General features: G+C 35.0%; 1 protein-coding gene across 1 annotated transcript; it reads left to right on the top strand.

Annotated features, from left to right (window-relative positions):
* The first annotated feature begins 1,064 nt into the window (after positions 1 to 1,064).
* Positions 1,065 to 27,755, top strand: LOC136026127 (uncharacterized). The gene is made up of 3 exons (XM_065702416.1): positions 1,065 to 1,183; positions 13,481 to 13,633; positions 27,560 to 27,755. Exons 1-3 carry the CDS (start codon positions 1,132 to 1,134, stop codon positions 27,703 to 27,705), a joined length of 351 nt encoding a protein of 116 aa, XP_065558488.1. The 5' UTR covers positions 1,065 to 1,131; the 3' UTR covers positions 27,706 to 27,755.

Below are 27,755 nucleotides of genomic sequence, written 5' to 3'. Positions count from 1 at the left end.
TTTTCCGGTTTGCAACGCTGCGTTTTGGACTAATAGAGCCAAATTTATTTCCAGAAGAAACTAAAAACAGCGATAACAAGCAACGCCATCTAATCTTACCATGCCAAATATTGAAGATTTCGCTTCTTTTTTGAATTTAACTCTGTACAAATAGCAGCAATCAAACATAAAGAAACCCATCCTAAGACTACTAAGCAAAATGGATAGTACTATCAGCAATCATCATCTTAATCAGCAGCAGTTGATAGTGCTACCAGTGCTTTTAGAGCTTTTATTATAGCAATTTTCTCTTTTTTCTTCAACTCAGTTGAGTAGCCGTATACTGTGCTTAGTGAAAGTAGTCATTAAACTTTACTGTACCCATGTTAAAACGCTAATGTCTCCTCTCTTATCTATTTGGCACACTCTTTGAGCCGTACTCTTGTAAGAGTAGGGCATGAGCTATTCATGAGTACTTTAGACTTGCTGCCCATCATTTGATTTCATGTGATAGTTAAAGAAACAGAAAAACTACACTTCTTATCAGATGTATTTTATTTTTTTTTTGGGGGGGGGGAGCTACGAGTCTGTTGAACCAATCTCAATGGAAGGAGGACTCCTCTGTTCTTCCAGTTGCATATACTTAAATGGGTATTTGAATTTTCCGACTTGCTTGCATTACATCAAATTCAAAGGCTCAGTGATGATATTCGGGATAGAGATAGAAGAGATAATAAGATAAATGGACCTGACTTAACGGTACCCGTGACTTTTAAATACATTTTTATTCACCTTCTTGTTCTAAACGAATGGCTCAAAAATTTCCAGAAGGAAAACATTAAATCAAATTTTGTAATACAATTGTGTTGTATTAAATCGTTTGGAATCTATTACCAAAATTTCGCAACCATTTTTTCTAGAAAGATTTCTTTCTCAAGAAATTCGGAAGGAAGTTTGCGGGTTAAAGTTGATGCCAATAATGATTGATAGGATGGTAGAAAATTTCCTTAAAAGTCCGCTTTTTAAAAAACCGCAAGTAAAAAGTAACCACAGCCCATATCAAACCAATGTCTGAAGCAACCATCTGATAAGAGAATTACCAATAAAATCTATGGTAATACTCAACAGAAAGCTAGTAACTAATCGTCAATTATGAGGCTTTTATTGATTTCTGTTTTTTCCTTTGTTGGATTGATCTTACCAGGTAAAATATCTATAAAGTCAAAATAAATTATTACAAAGATCATTACCGAATGGAATGCCTTAGAGTCGCCTTAGTTAAGAGCCATTTACCTTCAGTGTATTATTTGATGATTTTTTTTTCCTGTAGCAAAATATGTGGAATAGAAAATTAGAAGGGGGTTGAATTGGTTGGAGATTGAAAATTTCAATGGCCTTAATCAGAGTCAAAATAACTGGAGGGAGACTGCCTCCCTCTCATGGCTTTTTTTGCGCCCCCATGTAGCCTCTCAAGGCATATAATAAAAATTTAAGATAGCCATTTTTCTCAGAGCAGTTGCGTGACCCAATGGATATACATCCAGGAATGGAAGACCCCACATCCCAGGGAAAGGGATATAGATTATACAAATCACCCATTGCTTACCGATATGTTTGATAATACACCGAAAATGGGACACGTTTATCCTGGGTGTCTAATTTGCTTAAAGCTTTCAGGAATCGTTCCCCTGGCCAAAATAAGGGCCTTGTGTTTTGTGGGAGGAGTGACAATCTTAGAAAAAATCAAGTCTCGGCTATTCTTGAAGTTGGAAAAATAGCCCCAAAATCTACCCGTTTGGAAATATTTTTAAAAAATTCGTTTTTGTTTGTATGTGGGGCCCAGAGTGAGCCAAGCATCGATTTTTTTTCAGTCGGTTTGGAATTTTCTGGATAAGTAGATTAAATCAATGGGATTTTAATGAGAAAGACAAATTTTTGAAGAAAAACCTGGTTTTATTGATTCATGGTACCCAATGATTTTTATTTGCTAATTTACTTGAATTTTCAAGGCATGATAACAGCCTAAGTGGACACGTTGATAAAAATCAACAAAATATACCTAGTTGTTCTGATTCGTGTTGTCCAACTTTTTCAGACAAAAAAAAAGAGTTTTTCTCTTAAATAACCTTGACATACAAGGTTACAACCTTCAGTGTTACAACGACCTTTAAACAAATAAAAGGTTAAAAAAAAAGGTAAAATATTTTATTTCTTTTTGTCAACCAAACTTTACAACATCAAAAAGTAATACTATTCGATTCCCCGTTTATTAATCTTCACTATAAAATAGTCACTACTGCAACAAAAGTTTTGAGCTGTATCCAGACATTATAAGGGGGAGGACGAATCATCATTGTCGTCATAGGGCCTATTATATTTGGAAAGAGCTTTAATAAGCCTTGTTGCATTACTCTTTTCATTGCTGTGTTTAGTTCTGAAAATGAATCTTGCAGAAAGATTGCCTTCCAGGAATAATAGCTAGTTTTTTTTAATAAAATAATGGAATGAAGACACATGTATTTTCAAGGGTGCCAACAGGATCAGAGCTAAGCAAATATAAACAGAATATATTAATAGGATATACCAAAAGATTATTTAGCACAAGAATGAAAAAAGTAGATAACTGGATCCTTCATTAATACTATTACAAAACATGGACTTAAGCAAAGGCTCATCTTAACATGATTATCCAAAAACAATAAATAACACAGCTTCTACAGAGACAGTTGCGTGCAGGAAAAATTATGGTTTTTAAGTGATGTCAAACAAAAAACTGATACAGGCTATTAAACGAAAAGAAAACCAGAGTACCCCCAAAAAATCCTTTGAGAAGAATTAATTAAATGTCTAGGCGTGTTGCAGAAGCAGCGTTTTATTTGAGAATTTGAGTCAGAAAAATACTTTTAGTCACAGTTGGCCGAAAAATTGGCTACGTTTTGGTGCTAGCAACCAAACGATAGTCCAGACAGATAGTCCGAGTGAGCAAGAGGCATAATATGGCATAAACCCTTTTCAGGATTGTATAAAAATGATGTTATTTCACATGCTGATAGATAAGTCTGTCATCCATCCATCCATCTATCATTCCTAGGTTAGAACTAAGGTAGAAAGTCATGGGACTAAGGGATGAAAGATCTAATTGATTTTGGGTTGACGGGCGACGGACAATATCCACTGGACTTGAAATTTAAGAAATAGATATACAATGGGTTGTATGAAGAGCAATTCATTCTAGTTTAAATCTCAGTCTTCGATAAAGGTCCTTTACAGTTTTAAATCCACATCAACAAATATATCTATATAATATATATATAATATATATATATATATATATATATATATATATATATATATATATATATATATATATATATATATATATATATATATATATATATATATATATATATATATATATATCAGCAACAGCTGTTATCGCTTCGTTTTCTGATCTTTTTTTTTTATTTGAGAACTAACTGAAAATGAGCGTCTTGTAAAGAATAATCTCTTTTTATGTTATCTTTTAAAACATGAAACGGTTTAATTGCAAAAGCCCACAAGCTGAAGCAACACACGAATTACAAAAACAAAAAGGCCCAAAGAACAAAACACAACTTCGAGTTATATAAACAAAAAAAAAAAAGAAAGAAAAAAAAGAATATGGTTTACATTTTTAACCAAGAAAGGACAGTCATAATAAAATTCAACACCTAAAAGCTTTAAGAGACTATGTTCTCTAACCTAATAGGCCTATTCTTTGTTTAACTCCTATTTGAATAAACTTACACAACTGTTTAGTAACACTTGCGTTCCTGTTAGAAATCCACTCAATTAACCAACACTCACTACCAGACACTTCCAAAACCTTTATTCAGTCAATGAGACACTTTTTACACTCACACACAAGGTGAGATTCCCGTTCACACATCAGGTAAGATTAGGCGCTTGCCACCCAAAGAAACCCATTCGTATTTTTATTCTTCTTAGATATTTTCTGTCCACCAACCCATCTGGACTCTTTCGTCTTTCTGTTTGAATTAATGCTGTTGTTTATGCCTTGTCTTTTCAGTGATAATGCTGTCTTTTCACGTTTTTGTAACAATTTTTCAGCATGTCTGTTGACGTATCATCTTCATTTCCTCCCCCCCCCCGCAAAAAAGTATTAAGAAGTATTAGAAATACAGCATGAATATTGATATTTTTCTTTACTCACTATTTTAGATTAATAACTTACAATGATAGAAAACATACAAAAAAATGACCACATATCATCCTAATCTTCATCTTGGTATTTCACTATCCAATAACAAGGAACATGGATAATTAGGCTTTTAAATATAGTCAGAAACAACGCTCTAGCGTTGCCTATTATTAGAGAGCAATGAGGTCTCAATGTACTCTTATTTCTCTCTCCCATAGCCCACTTCATATCGAAGGAGTGGTCTGATCAACTTGAAGGAGGACTCGTTTGCTTGGAAACTGAAAATTTGAGTTTTCTTTTTTTAAGTTTTAGTGCCCCTTTTTACAAATCAAAAGTTGTCGAAAAGTAACAGGCCCCCTCCCACACCGTTTTTAACTGCCCTCGTCTAAGAGACATCAGGTCAAAAACTTTAGATAGCCGGTTTGTTCACAATATTCTGAAATTTAAATATATATGTCTTCAGAGATGAAATGGTCCCCCTTAACCTCTGGGGCAACGGCTGTATGCTAAACTAGTTTCTATGCTAGTAATGATAAGGTTCGTTATTGGAAAACTGGGATATGTTTCATCCTGGGCCTCGAAAAAGGCTTAAGGTATTAAGGCAAAACTTTTAGTAAATGTTGAAGGAGATCTTGAACAGAATGAAATCGCACTATGTTTGCGTGGGTTTTCAAAAAGGCTTGTTAGTATATCCCCGGAACAACAGAGAATAGATAGATAGATAGATAGATAGATAAGTGTATTTCAAAAACCCGTGGGCCATGTACACAAAAATATAAATAAATAACAAATAAGCAAGGAAATTAACAACAGTACGAACAAGCACAAAAAACAGAATTCAACGCAAAAAGTACCTAATCTAACTACGAAAGAAATTAATCATATAAAACTTTTTCTTCTTATTAAAGATTTATCTATATATACTCCCACTCGAAAGATTGTGGTTGGGTTACTATTTTGTAGAATATCCGGAAGCATCAAATTAACCCCATGCAAATAAATTTCCCGTAAATCCAAGAGCACCGGGCATTTCCGGAGAAAACGATCCAAGTCTTCATCATCATCTTTACAAAGGAATATTCTCTTTACAGAGAATATTAGGATGAAATTTTGAGGGATTATCAAGGGAAATGTTAAAGTAGCTGGAAGGCAAAGAGCCGCCCTTTTCTCAAACCATTCACTTGCATTTCCCACCAAAGACATCTGATTTAAATTTTGAGTTAGCCATTTCGTTCAATATAGACTAATGGTCAAATAATTATGCATTTTGGGATTAAAAAACCCCAGGGGCAGGGGAGGTAAGTCATTCAAGTTGCTCATTGCTTATGTGTAAGGTTTATTATTTGTAAAAAGAGGTATGTAAGATCCGGGGTCTCCAAAAAGTTTAGGATATTAATGAAATTTTTTTTGTAATATCGTGGGGCATGTCAAACAAAGTTAAAATACACTTTGCGCATGCTGGTTGTCAAAAGGGTGTATCAGCAAGGGTGTATCAGATTTTGGATAGAGAAGATTTTGTTGGAGCAGCTATGGTTGCACTTATTAATAGTGCTAATAAGTCAATTTAACGGCTGCACGACGTAAACTACCCAATGGCTCTATCACAGAAGACGAGTTGGCAATTGAAAATAAAAGTATGTGCTGGGTGTGTAAGGGGAAATCTGTTGAGGGTAGTGATGAAATATCAGTCTGCGACCACGACCATTTAAGCAATCCTATTTATCGTGGGAAGGAATAATTTTCTTGGAATGACTCATAAATAATGTAATTGAAACGATAAGCAACAATACTTTCTACCAGTTTACGTGCACAATTCCAACTATGATTTGAAATTCATATTACCAGTGTTGGCACATTTGCAGAAAGATGAAGTTGTAGATGGCGCATGGGTAGAAGCTTCTTATTCATATTACGTTAGACCCAAGTCCTCTGAGAAATTTCTGCTCTTAGAATTCAAATTGAAACCAGTTGAAAATGGTAATACGTACCTAAATAAATTCCGTTTCTTAGATTCATATAGTATTTTCCCCAAATACCTAAGTCAATTGACTCAAGTAAAAAAAATTATGATTTTAATAGTTTCCCCTCCTTAAACAGAGTTTTCCAGATGACGAAATGTATGATTTATTAATGAGTAAAGATAAATACCTGTACGAGTACTAAAACTCGGCCTCAAGGCTCAAAACATCACTGCCGACTATGAATTTTCTGAAAAGTTCGGGATCAGGGTGGCTGTAAAAATGGAGAGGATTTTTGTAGAAGGTACCAGGCAAGTGATATATTGACATTTTTGGAAATTGTCCGTAAAAACACGGACAAAATTTACGAGGAATTTATGTTACAATTTGGGTACTATTTTTAGCCCCATTATCTGATAATGGATTTAATTCTGAAAATTAAAACACGAAAAAATTGTTTTGATTACCATAATGGATACGTATCTATTTATAGAGAGATTCATGCAGGGAGGGTATATTTGTTACAGGAATAGTATCCTGGAAACCGATCTGACTAGACAACGCATCCATGAAAAGTTGAATGTGGTCTTCCTGGGTATGAGCTCCCTTTATCCGTCGCCAATGCCTCCCAAAGTCTTTGTCGTGCGGAAATTAAAAATGAATAAGCCTTGTGATCCAAGTTTCCAGAACATTGCAACTGTTGAAGAGCCACTGTTGTTGAGAGTGGACCACAAGGACGGTGTTTCGAAATTGATTGCGAAATACCAATTAAACTTCTTGACTCGGTAAAGGATTTTTTCCCGAGCATAAATAGACCGGTGGCTAGATATTCATTGGGTCCCTATAATTTATCTTTGTTAGAGGATGGGGGTAGCAAGGGACACCTTCAAAACAAAAGTTTAATGCATACCTTGATCCAAACAGAATATTGTTGGACACCATACTCTTTTACATTGGATGGTGGCCAAAGGTTTGAAAAACACAGAGATTCATAGAGCCTTCGATTTTTATCAAAAGCCATATGCGAAGACGTTAATTGACACCTTTGTAAGTAAACGATCTGAGAAGGCAGAAAAAAATCTTTTACCTTATTTAAATTCAGTCTTGGGTAACATGTGCAAGAGTGTGCACCATAGGAGTCGTTGTGAAGTGGTAATCGACCCAAAAGAATGTTCCCGAATCGTTGCAGATCCAAATTTCACATCGTTCACGATCATAGACTCCAATATCGTCCTTTTGCATAAGAAAGAATACACGTAATTTTCGACAAAACTATGGCAGCTGGCAAGGCCATATTAGAAACTTCAAAAAAACTCATGTTGGAATTTTATTACACTGTGTGTAAGCTCGAATGACCAAGGGAGGGACAACTTCGAGCTTAATATGGGATAGAGTTTTACAGTTTTATTATTTTTAAAAGTTAAAACTTATAATTTATTAGATGATTTGGAAAATGGTGAGTACATTAGCTCCAGAATGAATTACACCAACTGCGACGAGTCCATTTATTGAAGCACCAAGCCCCAAATAAGCTATTATTTTAAAGTCCTAGACGAGGAGCGACTTGTTGTCCCACGGTAGGCCTGCTGGTCCGAAGGTGTACTGTCTGCAAATATACAAAGAGGGTATCAAAACAGTCTACAAAGGGTCGACATGAGTCGACATGAAAATTTCGACATGAGTGTTTATAGGAGCTGTGTAGAGAATACTTTGGTTCTAGTAGCGACTGTCATGGTTATTCACTCTTTATAATTAAAAAACTATAGTTTGAGTTGAATTAAATGCCATGTCAGCTATATCGGACAATGTCTATGTGCGAGTGGACGATGTAACAGTACTACCACATGCTCATTACCTTACTTCAGATGGAGACGTATGTGTATAGAGTGTAGACGTCGCCTCGACCTGGAGAAAGCTCTAGAGTTAGCAGGAGGGGGTCCTTGTTTCTATCCAAACAGTCTCTATTCAAACAGCCTTCATCCCTTAGTCTCCAGATCAGCATTGTGTTTTTATAGTATTTTTAATTGTTTATATTTATTTCTATCTAATTTTTTTGCGCAAATTAAAATCGTTTTTTGAAAAAGTGCTTAATATTATACTACTGTTTCTTACCATCATCTCGTCGGTTCACCCCGTCACTCCCAGATGCCAGCTCTTATTGCAGCAGGCCCTCGTGTCTTATGACCGGCTCACCAAGCGGGGGAGGTGGTATTTTCAAGCGCTTTTTAATGTCTATGTGTTTTTAAATGTGTATTTTATGTAATATGTTTTAAAAATTATAGTTGTATTTATTTATATATTGAAGACACCATGTATTTTAGTTTTTATATCTATTTGACAGATTGAGGTTAGGTTAGGTTATATGCATTTATTCACTGAGAAGAGTAATAAGCATCGATTGAAAACTCCATTAAGATCATTTCTGTTGCGGACCTTCAATGTCTGACAAACAGCGATTTTAACGAAAATAATTAAAAATTTTGATAAAATGCTTTTAAAAAACCCCAAAAACCAGTATTATTACTTTAGTGTGTGGCTCGAGTCTTATGATAAAAGACTATTATACCAGACATAAAATTTATACGGAGACCTGATTTGTTTAATATTATTGGACCAAAAACCGTGGTTGATTATTGATGATTTGGCTGAATCCATAGAAGAATGGTCTCGGGAGATGTCACACTTATTCACGGTCCTGTCTCATTATAAAAACATTTGCCAAACCTTAGTTCTCCACAATATCTTTCGTCAGAGTAAATTTTAAGAGAACTCTTACATTTAATTGTGCTTAATGTATAACCGACAGGATTGTTCGTGATTCAAGTTCCCTTATAACTTTAACCAGCAAATATATCCCAGTGAACCAAATTTTTACCCTCGGCATACACGAATAAATACACGAATTACATTCTATTATATCTCAACCAAAACACGCCCGAGGATTTGCGTGTGGTCACGGATATTCTGGCAATGAAGGTACTGTTAATTTGATTTTGAATAGGAAAAAAACTCATTAGTCACCATCATGACATCCAAGGAGCTAAAATAAAGGAGACATTTGTTTTCCGCCGTAAGGAATTCAAAACTGCGGCCTAGGAAGACTGTACTCAAACATGGCATTGACAATGAATTTATTAATCTCCTATTTGAGCTTTGTTTAAATTTAACTGAGGGCAACGTTCAACTGTCAAAAATAGTTAAGCAGCGGACAAAGCAAGATCAATCACTCTTACGTGCTCTAGCTTGAAAAAAGAAACAAAAAGATTTTAAAACAAAACGACTTGTTCAAGCAGGTGGTAGTTTATATTCATTGTTAATGCCAATAATTGCGGGACTTGTAAACACTATTGTCTAAATGGCTAGACGCTACTAATTGACGCCAATAGAACTTGCTATTTCACTAAAAGTACACTTTGAAGATAATTTGAGAAATTTGTAAACAGTAATAAATTTGCTAATCGCCGATGATAAAATATAACTTTTGCTTCAAAATGCCCTTCGACGTGTCAATAGACATAAACCATACCGTGAAAGACCACTCAAAGTAAATATCATTGATCAAAATCAACCTCAAAGTTCTGAAATTTTGAAAACACTAAAACAAGAAGAAGAGGATTTATGTAAAGTCTTATCAAACGTTGTAGACCTAATACCTCAATCGTATCGTGAACAACGTAAAAGATTTTTGACCTATATTGCTGAAAATAAACACTTACAAAATGATGAAAAAAGGAGTTAATTTATAAGCCACGGCACAGTAGGTTTATAATCATAGGGGTGTCATAAAAACCAGACTACCTTATTTTTACAGCAGTTGAAGAGAAGACCAGGCTCTTCCTCTCGAAAAAATTTAAAAACGTGAAAATACTAGTCTCTTGATAATAAACTGAAATCATGTTTAGGGTTTTTTGCAGTTATACCAGGGTATATAGTTTCCCGTTGATAACATTTATCTTAGTGACAACTAGAACGTAGGAAACATCTTGTGAGAGTCACAAGTCTCTTCAAGACAGGAATTACAGTCTTTAATTTGCACTGTATATCCTCGATGAAATTCACACGGATTGCTTAATCTACACTTGTCGTTATAGACATCAACAATTGTACAAATTTCACAGGATGACCAGCTGTTTAATACATAACAGCTACTATATAACAAGCATCCACATCGTTGAGAAAACGAACCCGATTACGTAACAACGAAAAAATCCTGAAGTAGACATTCCCTGTTACGTACCAACCGTCTGTACTTGAAGTGAAGAAAAGTAATAACACTTGCATCTCGAAGAAGTTTATTAAAAAGTGGCGGCACCGGGATTCGAAGGGGGTGGACTACGCTCAGAGGCAGAGAGGAGATACTACTAGTAAAGAGCCCACTAGTAACGAAACTCTGATGGAATTAGGAAAAGAGCCCACTAGTAACGAAACTCTGATGGAATTAGGAAAAAATATTCGCATAAAATAGACAAAATTTCTTATAACTATGCCTCCAAATATGTCAAGCTCCGCAGAGCCCCCTAGGCACGGGTTGTTAATGATGCAATCCATCCTTTTTTAGATTCACGTATTATCATTGGAAAAGATGGAATTTTTGATCCTGGGCACTTCCGAAAAGGTTAAGGGTATTAAAGTGAAGCTCAACCGAATGTTGAGGAGGAAGCTGAACTTAGTTAAAAAAAACACTGTGCGCATGCAGAAAAACATCACTTACATAAAGGAATTTGTATTGGGAAAGGAGGGTGGTCTCCGGGTTTCCGAAAAGGCTTAAGGTATTAAGGTAGAACTTAATACCTTAAGGAAATACTAAGGAGGATACTTAACGAAATCAAAACACTATATGCATGCAGACTGTCAAAAAGGTGTATTAGTAATTAGGAAAAAATATTCGCATAAAATAGACAAAATTTCTTATAACTATGCCTCCAAATATGTCAAGCTCCGCAGAGCCCCCTAGGCACGGGTTGTTAATGATGCAATCCATCCTTTTTTAGATTCACGTATTATCATTGGAAAAGATGGAATTTTTGATCCTGGGCACTTCCGAAAAGGTTAAGGGTATTAAAGTGAAGCTCAACCGAATGTTGAGGAGGAAGCTGAACTTAGTTAAAAAAAACACTGTGCGTATGCAGAAAAACATCACTTACATAAAGGAATTTGTATTGGGAAAGGAGGGTGGTCTCCGGGTTTCCGAAAAGGCTTAAGGTATTAAGGTAGAACTTAATACCTTAAGGAAATACTAAGGAGGATACTTAACGAAATCAAAACACTATATGCATGCAGACTGTCAAAAAGGTGTATTAGTAATATCAAAGGAACGGCTGAAGATATTAAGTTGAGACTTTAAGGTTATCTTGACAAGGATACTGAAAAGCGATCAAAGAGCAGCTAGCCCCCCTCTTGCCCTTTTAAGGTGCCCACTGTTAAAACCAATCGAAATTTTAGGATAGCAGTTTTGTTTATAATAGTAAAAATGTCGAATAGCCCTACTCTAGGGCAGCCATGCCCTACAGCCCCGGGACAAGTGTTATCAATTATACAATTTGCTTTATTTTTATATAAGGAATTTACCGTTGGAAAAAGGGAAATATTTGATTCTCGGTGTGTTCAGAAACGCTAGATGTAAAGATGGCACTTTAAGGAATGCTGAAGGGGTTTTCGAGCTAAAATAATAGACATCTGGCAGATCCAGGGTAATAAAAGGGCGTATCAAACTTTCTCAGGAATAGTGGTGGGTATTAACTATAAACTTTCAAGGCAACCACATCACTGCTACTGCGACTGCAAATTTGACTACTTGTGGCTGCGACTACAATTTTTCCCTCCCTTCCGCTTGTTAGCGTCTCTCCCTCTAAAGACATCAGATCAAGTTCTGAAATAGTAATTTTTTTTAAATAGTCTAAATTATTGCGAAACGGGGAAGTGTTTGATCCTGAGTAAGTCTGAAGAGCCTAAAATTCCTAAAATAAAACTTCGGGGAATATTGAATTAAATCAAAAGACACTGTGTGCATCAAGGTTATAAAAAAGTTATATAAAAGCATTAGGAATGGGCAAGTACAAATTAAGCGATTCCAAACAATCCATATATGTGGAAAGAAGGTGGTTATTTTACGGAAATTGAAATGGATACACCACTATTGTCACATACTATATGCAAAAATATGTGAGATGGTTCTTTTTCAAATAGGATTTCAGGTAAAATATCAATAAAGACTTTTAGAAAACCATGACGTGATGTAAAAAGATTAGCACACGAAATAACACAAACCTCAGCAAATATGTCTGTCAAGAAATTCTATTCTGTAGGCATATGATGTTTATCTCTCTTTGGCGTAAACATTATGATTGCAGCATTGACTGAACCCTTACAAGGTTGCAGAGGTTGAAGATATGCTACCCATCTTAGTATTCAAACATTCTGATATTGATATGAAAAACTCTGATAAAAACTGTTTAACAGAATTAGTGTTTTGGTATTAGTTTGAAACTCATAGACGATGCCAAAAATTTAGGGGCAGTATTATATATATTTGGGGGAATAAATCCAAGTAGAAAACGTTCAAGGTACACAAATTTACTAAGAATGAGATTCTTAAGTGATATTGAAAAATTTGATATGTTTAACAGACGGGTGCTTAGGTGTTAGTTTGAAACTCATGGAAGATGTCTAAAATTTTGTAGCAGTATTAGTTGAAGTTGGTGAAGTAGATCACAGTGGGAGCCTTCAAGGTACATAAATTCCTTAAGCATGCGAACCTAGGGGGCGATTCCATACCAATACAAAGGAGTTAATCATTTGAAGACAAAATTATTAACATAATATATACAGGGGAGTAGCTCCAGCATTTCTATTTGTGAGGCAAGAGGGGTCCATATCCTAACAATCAATGGGCATGGGTTGTAAAATGTTTATTTTCTCCAAATTGTCTGAGGGGAATAAATGTTCCTCTTGCCCTCCGAAACGACGTCCCTGAATAAACGAGAACTACTTAATTTGTTTATAATTTGTCAATCATTAATTATATATCGATGTAGATACTAGTCAACTAATGCACATATCATTCAATATGCATGTTGATATCAATTACATTAATTTAATGCAATTAAATTACATTATTTAACATTTCATTAATAAATTACAATTACATTCATTTAATGTATATCAATTAACATCTATCAAATGAATATATTATGTGATTTTAATAGTCGGCTATAAACGTTGTTTCAAGAAAAAGACGAAAAAGTATATAATAGAGTAACTTATTGTCACCTGTTTACTATTATTTCCTTAAAGTTTTTTATAGTTTTACTTGTGGGTTCATTTATAATTATTTGAATTTCAGCTTTGTCGGTACCCTCTCCAGCCGATGATGCAGCCAAAACCACCCTACCTGTCAAAAATACAATCGAAACTGGAGAAATTACGCAGGTAGATGCCAATGCTAATGGTGAAGAGGATGTGGAAAATCGAATACTGCTTGGAGGTCTTTTGGGAAGTAAGTTGACTATTTATATATGATCATAGGGTTAGATTTTTTTGGATCTTTTGGGCATATGCAACCCTCCCATAAATCCTAAAATTGAATTTCCCCCTAATAATTTGTCATGTTTTTCCCTAGTTTTTTTTTTCAAAAGTCTGGATAACAGATCCTGGGTAACAAAAAGATTTATTGATGAATCAATATTTTCACTTTCTATCTCCCATGTATCGAAAGGAAAGGGATGTTTTGTTGGAGTTTTACCTTTTGAGATTATTTAATTGTTTTTTCTTAAGAGGTGAAATAAGGAAAATTGCCGTTAATGAGTATGATGTTTAGTATTTTACCATACCGTTGTGAGTCATTTTATGAATGACTCACAACAGTGTCAAGTAAATGAACATCATTTTCGATTATATAAAAAACAAGAGCTAAGAGCTCATATGGCACTTGTGACGAGGCGAGAAGAGCTAAGAGCCAAGAGATCATATGGTATGAGCTCTAACAAAATTCTATGAATCAATAGATTGATTTAAAAAGGAAAATAAGAGGCTTAATGCCGATCAAGATTTAAAATAAGAGCTCTGAGTCACGATGTCCTTCTAAATATCAAAATTCATTAAGATCCGATCACCCACTCGTAAGTTATATATACCTAATTATTTCTAATTTTTCCTCTCCCTTTAGCCCCCCAGATGGTCGAATCTGGGAAAACGACTTTATCAAGTCAAATTGTGCAGCTCCCTGACACGCCTATCAATGTTCATCGTCCTAGCACGTCCAGAAGCACCAAACTCGCCAAATCACTGAACCCCTCCACCCAACTCCCCCAAAGAGAGCGAATCCAGTACGATTCTGTCAATCACGTATCAAGGACATTTGTTTATTCTATCCACCAAGCTTCATCCCGATTCCTACACTCCAAGTGTTTTTCCAAGATCTCCCCCTCCAGCTCCCCCCAATGTCAAACGATCTGGTCGAGATTTAAAATAAGAGCTCTGAGACATGAATTCTTTCTAAAAATCAAATTTCATTAAGATCCGATCATCTATTCGTAAGATAAAAATATCTCAATTTTCACGTTTTCCAAGAATTCCGGTTTCCCCCTCCAACTCTCCCCAACGTCACAGGATCTGGTCGGAATTTAAATAAGAACTTTAAAGTTCTTTTTTTGGCCCATTACAAGCAAAGCTTCTTGGGCCTATTAACGGATTTACTTTTGTAATAGTTTTTCTTTTAGTATTAATAAATTGATTGATTGATTGATTGATTGAAAGCACAAGATCCGTCTAAATATCAAATTTCATTAAGATCTTGTCACCCTTTCGTAAGTTACAAATACCTCAATTTTCAAAATTATCCCCCCTCCAATTCCACCAAAGAGAGCAGATCCGGTCCGGTTATTTCAGTCACGTATCTTAGACAAGTTTTTTTTTCTTCCCATCCAGTTTCATCCTGATCTCACCGCTTTAAGTATTTTCTAAGATTTCCGGCCCCCCCCCCGACTGCCCCCCCCAATTACGCTTGTTCCGGTTGAGATTTAAAATAAGAGATCTGAGTTACGAGGTCCTTCTAAATAGGAAGTTTCATGAAGATCCGATCACTCCTTCGTAAGTTAAAAATACGTCATTTTTTCTTATTTTTCAGAATTAACCCCCGGCCCCCAATAGATTGGATCCGTTCCAATTATGTAAATCACGTATATAAGACTTCTGTTTATTTTTCCAACCAAGTTTCATCCCGATCCCTCTAATCTAAGCGTTTTCCATGATTTTAGGTTCCCCCACCTCAAACTTCCCCCAACGTCACCAGATCCAGTCAGGATTTAAAATAAGAGCTTTGAGACACGATATCCTTCTAAATATCAAATTTCTTTGAGATCCGATAACCCGTTTTCAAGTTAAAAATACCTCATTTTTTCTAGTTTTTCAGAATTAACCCCTCCCCCAACTACTCCAAAGAGAGCAGATCTGTTCTGGTTATGTCAATCACGTATCTAGGACTCGTGATTATTTTTTCCACCAAGTTTCATCCCGATCCCTCCATTCTAAGTGTTTTTCATGTTTTAGGTTTCCCCCTCCCAACTCCCCCCCCCCAATGTCACCAAATAAGGGTGTTAAAATAAGAGCTCTGAGCCACGATATCCTTCTAAATATCAAATTTCATTGAGATCCGATCTCCTGTTCGTAAGTTAAAAATACTTCATTTTTTCTAATTTTTCAGAAACACCCCCCCCCCCCCAACTATCCCAAAAGAGCGGATCCGTTCCGTTTATGTCAATCATGTATCTAGCACTTGTGTTTATTTTTCCCACCAAGTTTCATCCCGATCCCTCCACTCTAAGTGTTTTCCAAGTTTTAGGTTTCCCCCTCCCAACTCCCCCTCCCCAATGTCACCAGATCCGGTCGGGATTTAAAATGAGAGCTCTAAGACACGATAACCTTCTAAACATCAAATTTCATTGAGATCCGATCACCCGTTCGTAAGTTAAAAATACTTCATTTTTTCTAATTTTTCAGAATTACCCCCCCCCAACTACCCCAAAGAGAGCAGATCCGTTCCGATTATGTCAATCATTTATCTGGGACTTGTGCTTGTTTTTCCCATCAAGTGTCATCCCGATCCCTCCACTCTAAGTGTTTTCCAAGATTTTAGGTTCCCCCCTCCAACTCCCCCCAACGTCTTCAGATCCGGTCGGGATTTAAAATAAGAGCTCTGAGACACAATGTCATTCCAAAAATCAAATTTCATTAAGATCCCATCACCCATTCATAAGTTAAAAATACTTCATTTTTTCTATTTTTTTCCGAATTAACCTGCCCCCACTCCCCCCCCAGATGGTCAAATTGGGAAAACGACTATTTCTAATTTAAGCTGGTCCCGTCCCTGATACGCTTGCCAAATTTCATTGTCCTAGCTTACCTGGAAGTGTCTAAAGTAGCAAAACCGGGACCGACAGACAGACCGACAGAATTGGCGATTGCTATATGTCACTTGGTTAATACCAAGTGCCATAAAAACTTTAGCTTGTAACGGTCACTGAGTTTAACAAGTGATATTAATAACAAATATCAAGAAGCTCGAGGTAACAAGCTTTAAGTAAAGAGAAATTAATTCAAACAGTAACCAGACTCATAAACATTTAGTATTTTTAACAGTACTTACATCAAAAGGGTCGCCCTTTTACATTGATTCAAAACAAGTAAAATTCATTAAGTTTAAAGGTGCTCAATAAATCTGCGAGCCAGAGAGAACTTGGTTGCTTATTGAAAAAGGTGGAGAGCACTGCCAAAACGGGAAATGGTATTTACAGAAATTACATTCTTGAATTCTGCATACCAGTGAGTTCTTATTACAGAAGCATGAAGCCCTTATCAACAAAAAGTGAAATTGTGTATTTTTTCCAAGAAAGAAGATAATAAATACATGTTTTTTTTCAGAAGTAGTCGTATGAAACCAGTATCCCTAGAATATCGAGAGGGGGCTCATTAGTACAAATATTACTAATTTATTATCGAAGATTGACGCAACAGTGTCCCTTTTAAGCTGGAAATGAGATTACCCCACAGCAAGTCAGGATTTTAGCCCAAGGAGGTTACAAAAATTGATGGCTAAATCTCTGAGATGGCTAATCGATTTAGAATGATCGAGAAACTATAAAATATAGCCTACTAGTTACACAGGCTAAACTGCCACGTGGTGTTCCAGTTGCTCCTAGAAATAATCTATATATATAAAAATAAGTTGTCTGTGTGTCGAGTGACGTCACTGTCCGCATATGACGTCTGAATTATTTCATCACATACCAATTCAAAAACGAATGTATTCAAGCCGAAGTAGCTCAGTTATATAACTACCTGTGTTGGCGCAGTGGGTTCGACCTTAGCGTGGTAATACGGGACCCAGAGATCGAACCATGCTGCAGGAATGCACTACAGGGCTGACGAAGGAACCTTAGTAGTCAAGAAGCGTCGTTAATCCGATACAAATACAGTAGCTCAGTTGGTAAAGCGTTATCTTCCAGGTTCTAGGTCCGGGAGGTTCCAGGTTCGAACCTTGGCTTTAGCATTAATACAAAAGAAGAAAAAAAACTAAAAAAGATAAAAACTACAAAAAAAACTAAAAAGAAAATACCAAAAAAACTAAAAAAGCTAAAAAACTAAAAAAAAACTAAAAAAAGGTAAAAAACTAAAAACTAAAAAACTAAAAAAAAAAAAAAAAACTAAAAAAGATAAAAACTACAAAAAAAACTAAAAAGAAAATACCAAAAAAACTAAAAAAGCTAAAAAACTAAAAAAAAACTAAAAAAAGGTAAAAAACTAAAAACTAAAAAACTAAAAAAAAACAAAAAAAAAAAACTAAAGAAAGGTAAAAACTACAAAAAAATAAAAACTAATAAAAAAACTAAAAAAACTAAAAAAAACTAAAAACTGAAAAAGAAAAAAAAAGAAAAAAGGAAAAAAACTGACTAATAAAGGAGGTAAAGAAAACAAAAAAAAAAATAAAAAAGGTAAATCTATTCAAGCCGAAATAGCTGAGTTGGTAAAGCGTTATGTTCCAGGTTCTAGGTCCGAGAGGTTCCAGGTTTGAACCTTGGCTTTAGCATTAATACAAAAGAAGAAAAAAAACTAAAAAAGAAGAAAAACTAAAAAAAAACCAAAAAACAGGTAAAAACTACTAAAAAAGCTAAAAAACTAAAAAAAAAACTAAAAAAGGTAAAAAACTAAAAACTAAAAAAGAAAAAAAACAACTAAAAACTAATAAAAAACTAAAACTGAAAAAGAAAAACAAACTAAAAAAAGGAAAAAAATTGAAAAATAAAGGAGAAAAAGAAAACAAAAAAAAATAAAAATAAAAATAAAACTAAAAAAGGTAAAAACTACAAAAAAACTAAAAAAAAAGAAAAAAAGAAAAGCTAAGAAATAGGCAAAAACCAAAAAAAAACTAAAAAGAAAAAAAGAAAAAAAAATTCATCATATACCAATTCAAAAACGAATGTACATATAGACCAGGACACAGGGAATATAAATGACGACCGGGACACTCAAAGAGAAATTACAGACTGGGACACCGAGACAAAACGGACGACTGGGACGTGTGTGTCGACTGACGTCATGTTTGTGTGTCGACTGACGTCATGTTTGTCGACTATAAATGACGACTGGGACACAGGGACACAACTACAACGGGGATGCCGGGGGGCACAGGGGGATATATAAATGACGATGGGGACACAAGGAATGTTTGATTAGCAATCACCATCAACAAAGCTCAAAGGCAATCATTAGAATAATAAGGTATAGATCTGAATACGGATGGTTTTTCTCATGGACAATTATATGTTGCATGTTCAAGAGTCGGGAAACCTGACAATCTATTTATATGTACAGACAATGGGACAGCGAAGAATGTTGTATATTCGCAAGTTTTACGTAGTTAAACACACACGTATATATAAAACATATATATAATATATATATATATATATATATATATATATATATATATATATATATATATATATATATATATATATATATATATATATATATATATATATATATATATATATATATATATATATATATATATATATATATATATATATATATATATATATATATATATATATATATATCTATCTATATTCACAGGTGGGACACAGGGACACAACTACAATGGCGCGTAACTAATATGGCGCGTAGCGACTTACGCGCTCGAGGGGGGCTTGGGGGGGCGCGAAGCGCCCCCATCAACTAGGTGTTGGGGTGGCGCGAAGTGCCACCCCAACAGCTAGTGGTAAATAATGGTTGTACAAATAATGGTTGCTCCACATGATGATATTTAATATTATTTTGAAGCTTCATTAGACAGGTTCATTTGAGATTCGACAAAGCACAGTGTAATTACCTCACAGGTAATTACCTGTGAGCTGTCAAGAAGAAATGCCAGTGGAAGTTTCTGTGGGTGAAGGGGAGGTGGTTGAAACCTCAAAACTATATTTTATGTCCAAATTTTGCATCTTTCAGTGATCCATTATAGAAATGCAGGGGATGGGTGATGGTGGGAGTTTAATTAAATTATTAACATCCGTTCATCCAGAGGAATATTTTTGGACTAAGTCTGTAATATAAGTACAGAGGATCGATAGCTCCCTTCTTATTGCAGAAACATGCTACAATTGTATTACAAAAAATTCCAATCATATGTTTACCTGAATAAAAAAAGGAGAGGTGGGAGAGGACATCTTTATAAAAAAAGATTTTGTTCGAAACACTTCGTTTGAAAACCGTGGAAATAATAACCGTAAAATTAATTTTTGATGTTTGTTTTTTATATAAGAATGCTTAAATGCATCAATAGTTCTGCAAGTTTAATTCTCTCTTTCGAGTTGACAAGACTTAAAAGTCTGTCTTTTGAGTAAGAATTTTAATCGGGTTAAATGAACTGGAAAAATTATTTGTAATATAAAGCTAGATATGAGGATGATTCAATAAACTATGGAGCAATATTTTTAATGTCTAAATTTAGCAAAATTTTTTGGAAAGGATATTCTTTTCTTTCCACTTGTCCATTTAGTTTTAAAAGATTTTTTTACTGAGTTGCATTTCAGCTTCCAAACTAAGGACTCAATGAAGATTATATAAGTTATTTTTTAAACTTTGTTTATTCGGCTTGATATATTCGGCTTGTGATAGCTGCTGCTACATTTTAGGACATCAAATTGTATTTTGCTTTGTTGACCCGCTAAGTTCTACCTTCGCAATTATCTCATCAAGGTATGACAGTATATGATGGCCGTTACTTTGAACCCTAATTTTGTAGGAAGGTTGCTTCCATGGATATCCTTTTCCAGTTACCGTCTCAATTTAGCTTTGGTGTCTCACTTACAAGGTTCAGCTCTAGGGCAATTTATTTTCTTAATTTGTGTGGATGATCATCTTTATATGGCTGTGAAGCCAAAACTTACAGACTGTTGCTGTCTATGTCAACCAGAGTCTTTCCATGCTAAAAAAGGCAAGTTTCTGTCAATTGATAGGACCAATCTAGTTACTTTTGCTACCAAAAGTATCCTTGGTACTAATTTCAGAACAGATCCTGAAACCCGTAACAAATTGAATGTTTTATTTTAAAGAACAATTTCATGGCTTAACACTAGTTGTTAGTAGTGACGCCTCAACAATTTTAAACTCGGCCATAGGAGTATACTATTGGAGCTACTAGTCCCTCAAGACGTTACTACCCGCACCCGGGTGTGCATCAGACATAGTACACCTGTATATTACGTAATAGGGTTTCTTTACATATGCAAATGATTTTTTTGATTGATGTGTTTAAAAACCCGCGACGGCCAGGAAAAACCTTCAGGGCCCCCATTAAATCGAAATACAAACATAGATGCTAAATCATAGTTTCTTCGTTACTTGTTTAAAAACCTAGGGATGTAGGGGGAAAAACATTCAAGGGCCACAAGTCAAGATGCATACGTCGCCGTTACGTAATAGGTATTATTTTCTTCAAGACATTTCAAGACGTTTTCAAGACGTTTCAAGACATTTCAAGACATTTTAAAGATGTTTTTCTTCACGACCTTTCAAAACATTTTTCAAAACGTTTCAAGACATTTCAGCACGTTTTTTATAATATTTTTCTTCAAGGCGTTTTTTCAAGAAGTTTCAACACATTCCAAGATATTTTCAAGACATTTTCTTCAACATTTCCTAGGTTTTTACATAATAGAGAATTTCACCTGTGTTAAGGATGGCACATTTTCGCGTGACCTGTTTCTTCAGGGTCCGTGGGGAATCTCTGCTTGAAACTTAGGAAGACTCCCACGGGGAGTGTTTCGTGAGGACGATGTACACAAGGGTGCTACGTAATAATTTAAGATATTTCTTCTTCACGATTTCATTTGCTTTCGACATTTTATTTGAGATCTCATTTTCTTCAAGGTTTTCTCCTTAGGGAACTTTCATATTCAAAAAGTTTTTGTCCCCTTTGGGAATTGAAAGAAATATTTTCTCCATGGAATTGTGTGCTAGACGGCTGTACCAAGAAATCCTTCCTAATATTTTTACTTGAGGAGTAATTTCTAGTGAAAATGTTAAGAAAAATCAATGGATTGCGCCTTTCTTGTGTCTGCAATAATTGAAATGCGAGGTAGAACATCGACTACTGGAAATTGGTTACATTTGACGTGAACATGTTTGTTAAGTAATGCTTTAGATGGTATTAAAAGATTATATAGGGGACTGTTCTTAGCACACTTCTTAACAATGGTCTTTTACTCCAATTAAACTTGTGTACGCTATCAAAGGAGAAATAAAAGCAAGAGTATCATTTTGGCTAGAATATGGTATGCCTTCATATACGATCAAAAATATAATTGATGATCAAAGAATTTTACACTTATATTAGATCCTATCTTGAGCACGTGTGCCTAATGACTCCAGATATACATAGGCTACAAGATGCTTAAATTACATTAGCGAGATATATTAAAGGTTCATCTTGGGAGAAGAAATCTAAAGTATGAAGTTCTTTGTCCATAAAGGTTTCACTAATAAATAAATTTACAAACATTATTAAAACTTTTTATTTTTAGGACACTAAAATTAATATCATACACCCAGGAGAGGGTATTTTCCACTATGAAGTCATTCCAACATAAAATCTGATAATTTGGCAATAGGTATATCCCTAACATCAAAAATATATTGGTGTATGAAAACAATTATTTTAACCAATAAATCTAGATCCATTGAGAGGAGGGGGCGACATATTAGAGGTAGATTCAAGGGATCACATGTAATGTGACTCAATTCTTTATTTTGTTCATTTTTTCTTGGTATTACTTTCTGGCAATTCCCAGCCTTTCATACTCAATGGATGACAAACGGCAATTTCTTGCAAGATTTATTTCATATAGAGCCTTTTTGGTCATTTTAATACAAAAATGTCCGTTTACACTAGAAACGATCGATTAAACTTAAGGGAAAATCCCCAATAGGGTTTCTTCTGATGAGTCCTGGCAATTGGAGCCATCGTGGCACAATGTACCAGTCTCATTACAGCCTCCAGTGCACATAAACTTTAAAAACTTTTTCAAAGAGTATCAGCATCCTTAGTTCAACGAAGTAACGTTGTTCAACGAAGTTACTTCAACGAAGTAACGTTGTTCAACGAAGTTACTTCAACGAAGTAACGTTGTTCAACGAAGTTACTTCAACGGGTTCAAAATGAGGGATTTTTAATTAAGTGTAAATGATCGATTCTAGTGTAAACAGATATTTTTGCTGGAAAGTACCCTAAAAATGCCAATATCTATGATAATTCTTGCAAGATGGTGCCGTTTGTAAGCCAATAAGTGTCATAGACTGGGAATTGGCGTCTAATATCGCAATCAAACAATGAAATGAAAGTTTATGGTGCTCAAATAAAAACAATGGTCATTTTCAGTTTGTAAAGTTATTATTGTTAGGAAACGGTTGAAGGGCTCTTAGGTTTGATAATGTGCGCCGGGGGGTTTCATCGGGCTGTTATACTGTGCCAAGCTGGAATCAATTACCAGGAATCACCAGAAGAAACAATATAACAAGTCACTCCGCTCCTCTAAATGGAACTATATTTATTTGTTAAAAGTACTCGTTTTACTGCAGTATTATAGTTTTGATGTCGTGGGTGTACTTAGAAAAAATTTCTTATATTTTATATGGATAATCCTTCATTGAATGACTTCATAGTGGTAAATACCCTTTCCTAGCTGTATAAAATTGATATCGGTGTCCTAAGAATAAAATATTTTAATAATGCTTGTAAATTTGTTTATTAATAAAACTTGAATAGACAAAAAGCCTTCATTCTTTATATTTCTTCTTTCACGATGAATCTTCAATATATTTCACTAATGCAATTCAATTATCTATGTCCATCTGCAGTCATTAGGTACACCCATTCAAGATCATCTCAATTTTAGTGTAAAATTCTGTGCAGTGAAGTGGAAGGGTTAGATTTTTGATCGTATGTGAAGGTGCACCATATTCTAACCATAATGATGCTCTTGCTTTTATTTCACCTCTGATTTCAAATTCAAGTTCCAATAGAGTAAAAGACTCTAATGCTAAGAAATGTGCTAAGAAATGCCTAATAATATCTGATAACACCCTCTAAATTATTACTTAACAAGGAGGTGCTGTTCATAAAATAACCAATCTCCAGTAATTAATTTTCTCCCCCGGCTGTCAATTATTGCTGACATAGGAAATATGTTATCCATAGGTTCTGAAACATTTCCATTAGGAAGTATTCCCCAAGTGAAAATATTCAAAAAGCATTTTCGGTCCGGCTTTTTAGCGCATCATTCTATTGAGGAGAAATTTCTTTCGATTCCTAATGGAACAAAAAATTACTAATGGGAAAAGAATGAAATATCAAAAATACAGCCTTAAAAAAATAAATCCTAAAGAAAAAATATCTTAAAGTATTGCGTAACACCTAAGTAGGTATCGTCTTTACGTTAAACCTGACGTTGTCCTCCTCGGTTATAAGTGGGGATTCCCCACGAGCTCTGAAAGAAGTCACGCGAGATGGCGTCATCCTTAATATAGGTAAACATTCCTTATTACATAAGCACTGAGGAAATCTTGAAGAGAAACTCTAGAAAAAAAAGTCTTTGAAATGTCTTGAAACGTGTTGAAAAACAACTGGAAGAAAAATGCCTTAAAAGCACCTTGAAATGTCTTGAAAAAAACATCGAAGACAAATGTCTTAAAAAATACTTCTTGACATCAAAAGCACAAAAAACAAGAAGAACATTAGTGATTACTTTTCGCAAGACGGTGGAAATCTACTTTGCATGGATATTTCAGCCCCATGTCCAAGGGCCGTCCTCAGCCAAACATAAATATATAAGAAGAAAAACTTGCAACAAGATAAAACCAATGTAACTAAAATGACATTTTTTTAACAGTCCCAACATCCCAACTTCAGCGAAGTTCAACCAGGACATATAAACAGATTATGATGAAACGAGGCAAATGATTGAAATGAGAGAGAATGATTAAAAACACATTTTTAGTGCAAATCTTGTGTTCTTAGCTGCTGATCTCACGGGTCTATTTGCGAAAGGTTCTTTGTTAATATCTATTATTTCTTTTATATTTTGCAAGATCGTTTTTAATTAACTTTGTGTATAGAGCATCGAGGAAATGTGTTAAAAAGAGTAGCAACAACGAAATATTTGGGGTTTTTAATTGATGAAAACCTGTCGTGGAAAAACCATTCAAATGCTATAGCTGAAAAATTAAGCAGAGGTCTTGGGGTGATGCGAAGAATTAAAAATCTAGTCCCAAAAAAGATTCTAAAAATGATTTATTTTTCTATATTTTGTCCATATATTAGCTAAGCGTGCTCTATATGGGCAATTAATTTTGTAACATGTTTCAAAAGAGTACAAAAACTTCAGAATAGAGCTGTAAAATTATTATCAGAATTTTATGATTCTGATGAGGTTCCTGCTCATGAGCATTTTAAAAAGAATAAATTAATGGATGTATCCCAAATTCGAAATTACCAAGTTGCGATTTTCTCGTATAAATATTTGAATCGCCAGCTCACCCCTGCTTTTGAAAATCTTTTTACTTTTAATAAGGACCGTCATAATCATAATACAAGAAAAGCTGATAACTTAATCTTGAGTTTAGGAGTACTACTCGGGCATCTTTTGTGATTCACCATTATGGTCTTCATTTTTGGAATATTTTGCCCGAGGGTGTGAAAAATGTGCCTAGTCTTCCGGCTTTCAAGTCACGGGTAAAGAAATTTCTTTTACCTCGTGAGCAATTTTGATGTAAGGCCCGTTCCAGATTGTCATTCTATTCAAGGCATTTCCCTGATTTATTTGCTGTTAATTTTTTCTTTTATTTTTTATCCCAAATTCAAAAAGTATTTTGTGGCTAGTATTTTCAAGCACATGGCTACTTAAAGCAGAATCAAAAGAAACAGAAGCAATATTAAAATTTAGAGCTTTGGCGATATCTTAAGACTGCTGTAGACGTTTCTCTAAATTCTGGTGACTTCTACTGACGTAGAATTTGCCACAATCGCATGGTATCTTATAGACTCCTCTTTGGCGAATAATTGAAGTTTTATTGTACCAAAATTTAGGAGATTTATGATTTTCAAATAACTGGTAAATACAACATACAGATTATTTTGTGTGCATTCTTTTTTAGGGCTGAAATATTCATTCTAATCAGTTTTCCACTGTCTTCCGAAAAGAATTCTCCATTTTTCTTCTTACTTTTAGTGTTTGTGATGGAAAGGCAGTTGTCTTCGTCGATACTTACGTCTTGAAATGTTTTGAAACGTCTTTAAATGTCTTGAAAAACATTTTGAGGAAAAATCTCTTAAAAACGTCTTGAAATGTCTCGAAGAAAAAACTTTAAAAATTGTCAGGAAATGCATTAAAACAACTTGAAAAAAGTTTTGAAATGTCTTAAAAAACTTCTTGAAGTGCTTTGGAACGTCTTGAAGAAGACACTTCCTATTACGTAACGAGTAGGTTTGTATCTTGACTTGTGACCCCTGAGGATTTTCCCCCTACACCCCTAGGTTTTTAAACAACCAATAAAAAACTACGATGTAACATCTAAGTTTGCCTGTTGATTTGACTGGGGCCCTGAAGGTTTTTCCTTGCCCTCGCGAGTTTTTAAGCCTAACAGTCGAGGAAATCATTTGGATAAGTAAACAAACTAAGTAAGCTATTGCTTAACATAAGGGTGTACTATACCGTTACAGGTATACTATAGTATTACGTATGGTCCATTTACGCACTTAATATTCTAATCCTGAGGGACTAGTAGGTCCAATAGTATAACCCCTAAGGCTGGGTACAAAACTGTTGGGGCGTCACTAATATTGTCAGCTGTAAGCATTGTTATGGCAAGCTTATTGATTTCCTTGCGAATTTTCGAGGCCGCCCCTGAGCTATCTGAAGTTCATCTTGCAATGTTTTTTTTCAGTCCTCGACCTATTTATCAGTATGTCTAGGTACCTAGGTGTTATTCTTAATGAGAATCTCTTCTTTGTACATCATATGAATCTATTTAACTTAAAATACTGATGAATTTTGGAATTCTTAGGAAGTTCAAATACACAATCCCTGTGTTGAATCTAAAAGTGGATGGCAGTTTGTCATTTTCTTTTTCAGTATGTGTAACGCGTTTTATTGTCCCTTTTCACTTATTTATGCTACTTGTTTCTATCCACACAATCTAGTTGCTTAGGTAAAATGAAAATCTAGAAAAGTATGTATATACTTAGTTGTCTTTTGGTAGAAAATTTAGCATGAGGTGTCTATTATAAAATCTGTTGCATGGACTCATCAACATTCCTCTTGCATTCTCATTAGTAAGCTAAAGGGTTTGATTTGGAGAGTATGAGAAATTATATAGCATTGTTGATTCCAATCCTTATACTGTACAGTGATTGGTGCGCTGGCTTGAGAATTCTTTGCCCATGGGGCATGGGTTCGATCCTAGGCGTAGCTGGTTATTTGGTTTCAGATGGGGGTCAGTGGCGTGACTCTGTGAGCTCTGCCAGGGTTGACCCAGCTCTAAATGTGTACCTGGAGAAATTGGAGAAAGGTAAGCAGGAAGGGTATGTGAAAGTACAGGATGGTTTGCTCCAGCCCCGCATTGCACTTCCTGGCTGAAGGGCCACAAAAAGGGGATCAGCACCGAGGGTTTGGTCCCTAAGGGTCTAGTGCCGTCTTACTTACCTACTTACTTACTTTTACTATACAGTTGAAACTCAGTATGTTTTTTTTATTCACTTTAAGTTAGGTATTTCCTTTAGTTTGCTAATAATAATTTATAATATCACCGCATTATTTTAAATTCTAATTTCGTCTTCAACTTTAGCTAATAGTATTTTATTTTACAGTGAAGCAAGCTCTACTTGGTGGCGTTGGAGGAGGTTACGGTGGCTACCGCCCACCTTATCATGGAGGCTACCGCCCTCCACATTATGGTGGCTATCGCCCACCGTACTACGGGGGACACTATAGACCCGGCTATCATCATGGATAATTCATGTATTTTGTTCATACTTTGATTACTATTAAAAATATATTATTGCA

Source organism: Artemia franciscana, chromosome 4, assembly GCF_032884065.1.
Source record: "Artemia franciscana chromosome 4, ASM3288406v1, whole genome shotgun sequence".
Taxonomy (NCBI): Eukaryota; Metazoa; Arthropoda; class Branchiopoda; order Anostraca; family Artemiidae; genus Artemia; species Artemia franciscana.
This window is presented reverse-complemented; position numbering and strand designations above follow the sequence as displayed.

Bases quoted from the DNA above. Each gene is read 5' to 3' on its own strand.
- LOC136026127 (XM_065702416.1), top strand. From the start codon at position 1,132: ATGAGGCTTTTATTGATTTCTGTTTTTTCCTTTGTTGGATTGATCTTA. The intron at 1,184-13,480 runs GTAAAATATCTA...TTTGAATTTCAG, and splicing joins TGTTGGATTGATCTTACCAG to CTTTGTCGGTACCCTCTCCA. The intron at 13,634-27,559 runs GTAAGTTGACTA...TTTATTTTACAG, and splicing joins GCTTGGAGGTCTTTTGGGAA to TGAAGCAAGCTCTACTTGGT.